We start from the raw sequence: 12,136 nt of genomic DNA on the forward strand, positions 1-12,136 counted from the left end.
CCTCAATTGAATCTCAAATCTACTTTTTTAAAAGGGTTGGTAAATTTTAGAAAAACTCGTTTGTCCCTTTTATCGACTACCAATAAGTCCATTTCAAGTATGTTCAGTTGAGTTATTCAAGTGTACTGAAAGTGGAATGGTTTTACTTGGTGCACATATTGTATTTATGAAAAATGTACATGCAGCGACATTACAGGGCGTTCGTGTGCATAATGCGACCGCGCGATATATTTCATTGAAGCGTTTAAGTACGTTTTTTAAAATGATCATTCACAGCTTTAGTCAAGAAAATCATATAACTTGACTTGTAGAGGTACTTGAACCATAAACATTTGCGACATTGTTCGAACATTTAGTCGACTGTACAATAATGCCCATTTCAATGACATTCTTGTGGTTTTACCGGGGTTGAGTTCAATATCGTAGCAGCTAAGTAGCTGCTATCAATATTTATGTAGCAGCTTGTCTATATCTACACGTTCAAGTCAAAATCTACATAGCACTACGTAGCAGCTACGCTATTGAACGCGGCCCTGGTACCCAGCTGTTTGATGTATGAGTAAAATAAAATATTGTCCATCGCTCACTGTTTCATTCTAAAATAATACTAGTAATTGTCCTTGTCCATTAATTTTTGTCATCTCCTTGTGGACAATATTGCACCGAGTTGTGATCACTGAAAACACTAATTTTTGCCCGAATGACTATTCTCTTGGAGGACAATATGTTCACTATGGTCCAAAAAAGAATTTCTCAATAGATATATAGTTTATTCTCATAAAACCATGCAAGTATTTCAAACTCTATTTCTTCAAACACTGGCTTCAGTGCCTCTGCAAGTGATGACTTAAGTTATTGACACCTCTTATGGGAGTGAATTCATCACATTGAATATAACAAGCTTACTTGTTTGACTGACGCAGTGACATTGAAAATTATGAAAAATTGGATCATCTTGCAAAAGGCTATCAATTTGTGCCTTTTTGTAACATCATTTGTTTTCTTGTCGGATCCTAAAGAAAATGAATTGACCCATCTGCCTTCTAGTAATTTTTAACCGATTTTCAAACATTTCCTGGTCACGTGTAGAACTTCATGACTGCCATTTTCGAAAGTGTATTGATGAACAAAAATAGTTTTGTTTCCAACGTGTATTCATTAATTAATTTGTGATTGTTATCATCAACCAAATAAAACACTTTACTGCTATCATTATCCAATATGATATATGTTGTAATTCCACCTTATGTAATAATGCTGTATTTTGATTGGATGAGAGACATGGTATTTTTTACCAATTTCTATGTATTGAGATTTTCTTTTCTCTGCCGGGGTATTTGTCATTAGGGAATTCCATGTGCCGGGGTATTTGCTAGCAAATACCATAGCAGATGGGGAATACCCTAGCAAATACCATGGCAGATGGGGAACACTGTGTCTAAAAATAACTCAATGAATTATTTCGATTCTAATATGACAAATTCATGGTCATTTTAAATATACGGTTCCAGATGAAATATTTTAAGGATAAAAAACATCATTTGAAAGAGGTTGAACATTCGGTGGAATTAAACAATTATATCATGCTTACAAGGGGTATTTGCCAAAAATACCGGTTTCGAGGTAATCAAATTTCACTCGCCTATCGGCTCTGGAAATTTGTACCTCTCAACCGGTATTTTTGGCAAATACCCCTTGTAAGCATGATATATTTGTATAATAACCTACTTTCATGAGACACAATTAAATGACAATTCGTCTATGAAATGTCTTTATACACACAAAATATAGCCTCCTTGCAACAGGACAAAGTTGATCTTATTCATAAGCTAAATATTGTCTTTATACATAGAAAATTCCACAATGAAATTTTGTCCTTCTCTGGACAAATGACTAGTAAAAATATTTCATGATACATAGTCAATATTATGAAATATTGTCTTGATGGACAGTATTTGGCTTTATAATTTGTACTTGCAGATTAAGATATTTGAATGCACTCAGACAAGCATCAAAATCTGTTTACATGAAAGTCCTGTAGAGGTATATAACACATTGAAGGAAAAGTTCATTGTCATGTTACTTTGTACATCAACTTATTATATTTACTGAGTTCTGAACTTGTGGCCATGTAGGATGGCTTATCAGCATGAAGCAACAATTTAGAGTTGGGAGTCAACCGAGTGTAAAGTCCCTTCTTACACGCCTTATAGAAATAATTTTCCAAACAGTTTCTGCCATGAATTTTTGTATCAGCGTCACTGATGAGTACAAGTCTTTTGTAGTCTGAAGACAAAATGCAAAATTTTTAATCCTGTACTTTATCATCCCGCAAATGTGCTGTGCCTTGATCATTTTTGCTAATGTGCATTGTCTATATGCCATTTTTTTCTTCCTTGTTTATTTTGATCATTTTTACCAATTATGTCTGATTTACACATTCTTGTCAATATAATGTAATTCTAAGGTACTGTCATTAAAGTAAGAGGTTAGACCATCTATAAAACCAGGTTTTATAATGTATCTCTCTCGTTGTAAGCAAGGAAAAGGAATGCCTGTACCCAGTTAGGAATTTGAGTTGTTTTCCATTAACTTGATGTGTTTTATCTTTTGATATTACAACCATTTGTAACTTTTAGTTGTTGAACTCGCAATATGATAGTTTCTAGGTGAATTTCAGACTTCCAGTAACTCAATTATGTACTACTCTTTTTTTCACTCACCTGACAGTTTTATACAACAAATCAAATCAAATCAAATATATTTTATTGTCAATTAAAGACGCCCATAACAGGCAGAATAATCACAAGTTAAATTTGGTACAATGATAACAATTATTTGAATACAATTAAATCAATGATTACAATGAAAAGACAATTGAAAATGACAAGAAACACATACTAATGTGTATTTATAAAATGTATCATGTTTCAACTTTGACAAATACAGTGATCCTAAAAAATATAGGAGACTGAAATTCAATATTCTGTTTTTTTCCCCTGGTGCTTTCATGATCCTACATTTACAAAAAGAAGCTTTACAAATATCTTAATTTGTAAATTAAGCCTCTGTCTTTTTACAGTAAAATATATAAAATATATAAACTAATAGTTGTTTTCGAACAACATTTAAATTATTAATTAAATTGCTTACTTGATTAAAAATGTGACTATCTTCATTGGACATAAGCCAAATAAATGGTGATTGATAATCTAAATCGTGAAAGTTTTTGTAACAAGAATAGAATAGAATATAATATTTTAATTTGCCAGATCACAGGGCCTGTTAAGGGTACAAGATTTTATATATTTTTTATATAATATAATATATAATATATTTATATATATTTGATAAATAATACAGCAATAAACATCACAGTGTACAAATGTAGAAGAATCAATTAAGAACTATCAACCAGGGACTTTCTATACTGACAGGACTCATCTCTATTGATTTTAATTAATAATAATAAAGCCACCAGTGTAAAGATACCACCAATCATAAAATAAGTTTCAAATCTCTGATATATGAAGCTAAAAGTTATTTCAGTATTTCACTCAATTGAAATTATACTGGGGATTCATTTATTTTCCTGGGTACCAATTTTTGTGGATTGAGGAAAACTTGCATTTTCGTGGAGATTTGATATCATGGTTTTGACAAATTCTGTATATATTCCTATAGAAAATTCTTAATTCGTTGAACAATTTAATTCGTGGTGCCCCTCTACCCACGAAATCAACGAAAATTGGTATCAAACGAATAATAATGAATCCACAGTATATAACTATTTTTTTGTTAAAACATAATCTGAATACAAGCCAATCATTATGACTAAAAAAATAAGATCTATCTTTAAAGGGACATTAGCTACGAGATATATGAGAAATCTTAAGTATGATTTGTTTTTGTTCAATCAATAATAGAACTGAAAAAAATATTCGTTTTAAGGGTACCATACATTTACAGGAGAGGTAATGACGTTGCTAACATAAATTGTTAATTTCGCTACGTTAAACTATGACTTGTAGGGAAAAGATTCAATTTTTGACAGATTTTTATCATTCAAACTTATTTAACTTGAAAACAAGTTCATGCACTGTTTTAAAATGCCTATTTTCATGAAAATGTAAATAGTACTATTTTTATAAATTTAATAAATATATAGCAAGTTGTTATGTCTTTCTTTTAAAAGCAAAAATACGGCCACAAATCTGATTTTTGAGCAGATAAACAAAATTTCAACCTCATTTTACTCAAAAATTAGCGCATAACATTGTATTTTGCATTACATATTTGATTTAATCAGGTAAAAAATAGTCTATGGATTTTTTTATTTATCAAAATGTAAATACATGATCATACAGGATCAAACCTGTATAAAATGGTTCAATTTTGACAAATGAAGCTAAATAACATTGATTATGAATTATTCACTTGCAATTTCCACCTCATTAAATCTATTCATGAGAACTTCAATTTAACCCCTAAACTAGTAATAGACAACACATGCATTGTATGTGTACTGGTTATTAAAAGGAAAAGAATGTCAACATTGAAAGTGAAACAAAGGTGAATCAATTGATGAGTGATTTGACCTACCATTTTTTTTAAACAGGTAAAAATGATAAGAAAAATATATTTTTAATCTATATAATAAAATTAAACAGACCTTTAAAAATCTAAGAAAAAGAGTTGGCTTAATATATTTGTATCTATATTTATGTTAACATCGCTTATATGGTCATCTAAGGTCAACTTGATAGTTTATTAGATGTAGTCTTGACTAAGATATTCACAAAATTAAACTACACATTATTGACCCTATGCTCTGTAAAGTGTTGACTTAAAATTTTTGATAGTTTTGATAAATGAAGTACATTGTTATAAAAAAAATATGAGAATTTGAGTTAAATCGGTGACCATGAATTTGACAAACTCTTTAAAGTTTTTTCCAATAAATTCTTAAAAGGCTTATTCTCAATTTCAAAGTTAGACATCTTTAACAAATACTGTAGTTTATATATTTCTTTATTTAAACAATAATTTACAGACAAATAACTAATTCCTTTTTTCTTGAGTTTATCATTTGATACTTCAGTTTATACCAAAATGTTAAATAACTTTCTCATATTGAACATTAGGTATCAGCTATGTTGAATCAATTAGCAAAAAATCTGTTGAAAATTATGAGTTTATAAAGCAAATTTTTAATTATATATCATAAACCAAAAAAAAAGGATTTAAAATGTACTTTTTAAGCTAATTCGGTCTCACAGTCACTCTCATCTTCACTGTCACTTTCTATATCACTGTCACTATCTCCATCTACTAATAAATCTTCAACAGATGCCAGGTAAGCCAACATTTCAGACATTTTTTTGTGGTCATCTGACATTACATTTTCTGTTAAAATTAAAGGTAGAGGAGTAAATGTATCCCCAATGTATTCTTGGAAAAGATTACTCAAATGAGTAATTAACATTTCCAAGTACATTCCTTCTCGTATAAGATGTGAGAAACTCCCAGAAGTATCAAGCTCTCCCAACCTTCTCCTTAATTTCACAAGTTGATCCTGGTACCAATTCAAAGTCGAGGACATTTCTTGTTTCAGGAGTTCTTTCTCTTCCTGACATCTGGTGACAAGGCATTTCAACTGGACAATTTCCTGTTTCAATACTGATGGTATCCTGGAGCTTCCTTCATTCTGTCCTAGGCAATTGAAAATCTCGCTCTCAACAGTATTTACATCATCAGAGCAAATAATTAGAGGCATGTTAAAACAGGGCTCTCCTATTTTGTTGTATCCGTCAATTGACTTCTTTTCTTTTTTAATGACACACTTAAGCTGTTTCGAAAGTCGATGGTAAATTGCTTGCCCCTCTAAATAAAAAAATAATAATTTAGTTAACAAGAATTAGAATGAAAATAGAAATGAAGATATTTAAACACTGCTTATTATGAGTTATTAAATCTCAATTATTGCCAAGTACAGTAAATATAAAAAAAAATAATAAACACACTCTCTTTTAATATAATAATTATTAACTACAAGACATATATTTCTTTTAGCCTATTGCTTGAAAAGTAAAACATGATATATATGTTTTTTAGATACCAGTGGTGGGAAGGAACCAGTCATAATTAAATGTAGGATTTTCCTTTTTTAACAAATCTGTATACTAAATAGATTAAAATCAAATGCAAATGGGTTTAATAATTAGCACCTTTCAAAACCCCTTAAACAACGCTGCAATAGCCTAAACAACATTTAATTGATCCTTACTTGCATATTTCCTTATTAGTTTCAACAGATACTGTTTCTCTGAAACCTGCTGGCGAATTGTAGTCAGTGCTAGCTTCTTTTCCTTGGTCTTTGCTACTTTCAAACAAGATATGAAAGTCTCACCGTCTTTATCAATTCTTTTTATCTTGTTCTTATTTTCATAAGCAGATAACTTCTTTTCCAACCTGAAAAAATAGATTAATATTTCACATAAATCCTCTGTTCCATTAAAACATATATGGTACGCATGAAAGGCAATTTAAACCCCTAAATATATTCTTAAATCAAACAAACATACCATAAAGTTTAATTAGTAATGGTAATCAGAATTAATGTTTTAAATACATCAAAGTTATGTTTATTTCTGCTTCCGCTAAAATCGAGAAAAAAAAGAACAAACTTTCGTTTTAATTAAAATATTTCTTTGATGAGTGTATTTAAAAAAAATATATGGTTGCGATTTTGTAGTATGTTTCCTATGTCTTTTTATAAAAAAAAAAACAATTTACTATATTCAATTGCTATACCTTGAGAGATCTTCCTCATTTCCATCACATCTACAAATACAAAATAATTTTACTGAAGAGAATTTTCAGCTTAGCAAGATGAGACTATAGCATGTTCACAAAGGAAAATACAAATTTACAAACAAAAACATGAAAAAAATATAGTATAAATTTTATCTGTTGCCAACACTTTTAAGTTTCCGCATTGAAAATAATGCCGAGGCTATGATTTCAAAATGTGCAGTTTTTTTATCAGAAAGTTCATATATATATATACTGAAACATTACTTTCAACAACTTGCGATCTTGAGAAAACTCAAGATCATAAAATGTTCATATGTGAAGTCAATCTCTGTTTTGACAATATTAAATACAAAAAGAAACATCAATGTATTGCCACCATTTGTTTGGAAAATGGGATAAATAGGTGTCAGATCGCATATTTCTCTCTCCAATTTAGAACAAATGTAAAAGTAACCCTACTCTGACACAATATAGTGCTTTGATGTCATTGTTTACTTAAACTAACCAACAAATTTGCAGAAATGAAACTTTTGATGAAAGAGAAATATATTTATACTATGCGAGTTGGCTTTAGGGTTAATGCACTCCACAGTTTAAATAAATGAAGATTTAAAAAAAAACAGACATTATTTTTAGGAGTACATCTATTCCATGGTCAGTTTTATTTTTATTACAAACTATCCTATTTCCCTCAAGGACCACCCGAGAAAATGATATCAAGAACTCTCCTCTATGACAGTTCATGGTCCTTTATGTTATGATAGTACCTTATTCTATAATATTTCTGCAGATCCAAAGCATAAATATCTGTCTTGCTAAGAACATCTGAAAAAAAGAAACACTAGACTGAACATTCAATTTTTTAGTTGAATAAATGAAAGATCATATATATACTTTTTAGAAATCTCTTACAATCAACAAGATGTAAAAGTGAATTATAATCGTGTCTAAAAAAACATCTTTAACCCGTAACATTTTATTTTAAGGATGATATAATGAAACTGGTATTCACTAATAATTATCATTATATGAAAAATGGGATATTTACATTCAGATTCATTTGAACTGTTCTGCATTCTGGACAAGATAGATGTCTTTTCTTCATTCACCCATTCCTCAACTATGTCCATGTCAGCTTCACCATCTATAATAAGAAATTGCTTATATCAAGTTTAAAGAAACCACTTAGCACTATCACTATCTTAAAGGAACTTTTTAAATCAGGCCTAATGGAAGATGGTTTGCAATAGCCCTAAACGTCCAATCTTAAAAGAAAATATTTCTATGCATTTGATCTTTAATAATCTCATAATTGTCTTCATTTTTTCCCAACAACTTTAAAGAGTAAGTGGTAGATGGTGTTACTGATCCCCTGATTCAATGTGAAAAGTTGAATTGGGAAAGTTAATTTTATATTTTTTTTTAAAGCCAATGATATTATCATTACAGCAGCACAATAATTGAACAAAATCAATCAACAAAAAGATAAAGAATTTTTTTTTGGTTAAAACTGTTTTCCACTCCTGTTATCATATGAATACTACAATCTACTCCTAGAAAAGACTCTCATAAGCATAATTGTAAGCCAAAATGATGACTGGAACAAAATATGAAGAATGTACAAACTATTATTAACACATCATAATGACACAATTAAGTATTGATGCCATACATCCTTCAAAATAGCCAATTGCATGCTTCAATTAACTAAATATTCTTTTATCAAATAGTTTTTCATGGTTTAGAAATTTTAAGGTGAATGCATGCACTCAATTTGACCATAACTAAAAATACATTTTTTGGCCCCATTATAGATAGCTGTTGGGTGCCTTAAAGTGTTGAAGATGTACTTTGACGTATTATGGTTTTCTCTTACAAATTGTGACTTGGATGGAGATTTGTCGAATTGGCACTCATACCACATCTTCTTATATCTAGATTAATCTTTTACCCATAAACTTTACCTGGAAATGAAGATAACATTTCTAGCAATGAAGTGTTACTGTTCTCCTCTAATTTTGATGCTCTTTTATACTTTGATACAAGAGTGTCACCTAAAAAACACAATATAAACAAGCATTCTGAGAAAACTGCATAGAAATACATAGTCCTGTGCCAGTTAAAAATTAATTGTATTGGAACACAACCTGATCTATTACTTGTATGGTTGAACTATTTCACAAAAATATAAAGTCAAGCCTTACAAAAAAGTGTGGAAAACTGATTACTTGCCTATATTTAAAATTTTGACAAAACATTGGGTTCCAATATTTACCTATTATGGTCCAATAATAACACAGTTAGATTTACCCATTATGGTCCAATAATAACACAGTTAGATTTAGCATATCACAGAAGTTAAGAATAAAAGACTTGTCAATGGACACAGATGATGACCACATTATAAAGGGACATGACTCAACAATGGTAAAAATGAGGCAACCAAAATACCAACGAATTCAATTTTTTTTTAATCTGTATTAGTGGTCATGAGCATTATGTTAAAAAACTTTTGGTTGAGGCATACTAAAGTTTGGATGTACATAAAGACAAGGGTAACACTTAACGCCCTCTCCATTGCAGCATGGCTGTAAAAAAAACTGTACGAGTTTAATCACTTAACTAATTGCTGGGCACATACATACACCTTTCACATTTGAGTTTTAATGTTCTTTCGGTCTATCTGATTCGAGATCAACTATTAGAAATTACCTAACTTGTCTTTAATCTTCTGTCCATAATAAATCAAGCCATCTGTCAATAAATCAGTTCGGTTTTCTGGGGACATCTCTTTAGTTATAGATGAAAACTTGCCAAGATATGACCAAAGCCTCTCTATCCCTTCTCCATCTGTCAAACCAAGATTTTTAGTTCTTCTGGGTCCATACAAAATCTGTAAAAAAAAATGCATTTATCTAAATTATACTCTCGCTGGAATTCCCAAGTTTTATGATTTTTTTGGTCTGATAAACATAGGCCACAAGATCTACTGTTCATCTGTTGATATATTTGTTTAAAATATCTTTTATCCTCATCCCATTACTTTAATAATTGCTTCATCAGCATCCCTATTAATAGTTATTCTGTTAAGGGACCAAAATTAACATACAAATACAGTAATTAATCATAATTGAAGGAAATCAAGACCCTTTTTTTGCTGACAACAAACACCAGTAATTTTCATTTTTTTTTTTATTGATTAATAACGATTGAACATGAAAATAAAACTAGAACAGAATCATATTGAGTGAAATTTCTTCCAGATCAAACTTTATTGAAAATTTAAATTTGTTAAAAAGGAAAGACACCACAAATATTTTCTTTCTAAAACATTATAGTGAATTTTTCATCTGCCTTTCTCACCTTGAAAATAGAAGTAAATGATATGACAAATTACCTGACATGGAACACCATGCCCATAACAGTGGAATATTGGTATAGAAAATGATACTTTCTTCAGAATATCTTCATGACCATTTTTCTGAAACACAAATTTAGTAAATAATTTGATTTGTTTTCCCCCCAACAACCTATTATAAAAAATAACATTGCATAATCACTACAAACAAAAGCATTTTTTTGAAGTAATATTAATTGTTCTTTTTTACTTGTAAAGTTTGAAAAAAAAACCTTGCAACTTTCAAAAACTACATGTATATTTAAAGGAGTAAATAAGGTGATTGTCAATTATACAAAGTCAGATTCAGAAGGTAAAATTTGGAACTTACTTATACAAAATGTAAACACAGAATACACTCTAATTGCAAGAGAAATGACCTCATTCAACATAGATGCTCGGCTAGAAAGACTTGTTCGGGAAATTGAATCATTAGACGTAGTTATCGCTGGGGGAGCTACGCGTGAACAAAATGGAATTTGGAAATTAGGATGTTATCAAACTTCATATGCGAATTATTCGTTAATGTATCGTGAAGGTTATGACGAGTCAATGCATGAATGTGTCTTTTGTGATTATATAAGTGGTCCATTTATTTCGAAGACAAGTGTTTTGAAAAGATATGATTTTGACACAAACATGAAAGTTATTTCCGTTTTTCATGATTTCTTTTTACGTATTTCACAGAATAAGTTAGAGACCGTTGTGTGCCCAGATTCAATGTTTTATGTGCAAAGGCAAGAGCAGCCAGCAGAAATGAAAAATTGGATTCCTTTTATTAATAAATGGCAACTTTTCCATTTAAAAATTGCTGACGAAGTTGATATCATCGCTGATTGCGAGAACCTTACACAAGAGTGCATTCCAAGAAAAGGCTACATGTCATTGCCTTGCTGCCTACAAGAACTTAAAAGAATAATACCATTGTAATTGTTTATATAAAACTGGTTTGATATTTAATCGGTATCAAAACAATAATGCCATTATTTTCTATGTACTTGTTTACGAGTTTCTAAGAATGTGGTATCGATGTAAAGCAAGAGCAAATAACATAAGACAAACAAGGTGTATTTACGCAAAGCAAAAGCAAAATTCCCTTAAAGCAAATTTTGATTTTGTGAACATGCTCTAACGACTAATCATATGATTAAATACTAAGCAGGAAATATTCATATCAAACTGGCATGTTGGTATCGTAATAAGTCGTAATATGTTTCTTCTCCTGAGGGTGATTCAGCTATCAATTAACAAACTGAAATTCAAATTGTTCACAATCTATAGGTTGTGTGTATCTGCTGGTTGTCTCATTGACGTTTTATCAATACCCTCATACCAGGTTAATATTGCGCCTTCTTGTTTACATCACTATACAATGACTATGATATACAAATAGTATGCATACATCGAATTAAACCGCTTTTTTTTCAAGTATAATGTATAAGGTACATGAATATCAAATAGGAAAATGAATGTGTTTGTAAGCTTACTACTTATTCAAATAAGACTAACAATAACAAAATGGTAAAATTTATTTGTATTACTTTTGTATTCTTATCTAGTAAAATCAATATCATCATTAAATCTTTAAATCTTTTGGGGGCATGAACTTAACACGGCACTGAATGTGTTATAGACATCAAACAGACTCGATGCCTTGTTATTCATTTGTACCCAAATCGTGTCATTTGTTATCAGTTGTATATTGATAGTTTGGGATGCCATGTTATAGTATTTATCAGTGTATAGCCACACCAAAATTACTCCATTCTTCCTAATAGTAGTGTGAGCAGTTACAAGGCCTGACATCATGGTAACAGACACCGAGTAAACACCGTCCACTGGTACAGTAAAGATTCCCGTAGAGTTATCGTATGCATTTCCAACATTATCAATGACTTCGCTGTATTTAATAATACTATCCTT

The 12,136-nt window shown here is 30.3% G+C and overlaps 1 protein-coding gene across 1 annotated transcript; it reads right to left on the bottom strand.

Annotated features, from left to right (window-relative positions):
- Positions 1-3,341: 3,341 nt before the first annotated feature.
- Positions 3,342-11,399, bottom strand: LOC134716437 (uncharacterized). The gene is made up of 9 exons (XM_063579434.1): positions 11,394-11,399; positions 10,214-10,297; positions 9,529-9,709; positions 8,781-8,870; positions 7,865-7,960; positions 7,584-7,641; positions 6,814-6,843; positions 6,287-6,471; positions 3,342-5,883 (listed from the first exon to the last, which is right to left on the bottom strand). Exons 1-9 carry the CDS (start codon positions 11,397-11,399, stop codon positions 5,258-5,260), a joined length of 1,356 nt encoding a protein of 451 aa, XP_063435504.1. The 3' UTR covers positions 3,342-5,257.
- Between the last annotated feature and the right edge of the window lie 737 nt (positions 11,400-12,136).

This window comes from Mytilus trossulus, chromosome 4, assembly GCF_036588685.1.
Source record: "Mytilus trossulus isolate FHL-02 chromosome 4, PNRI_Mtr1.1.1.hap1, whole genome shotgun sequence".
Lineage (NCBI taxonomy): Eukaryota > Metazoa > Mollusca > Bivalvia > Mytilida > Mytilidae > Mytilus > Mytilus trossulus.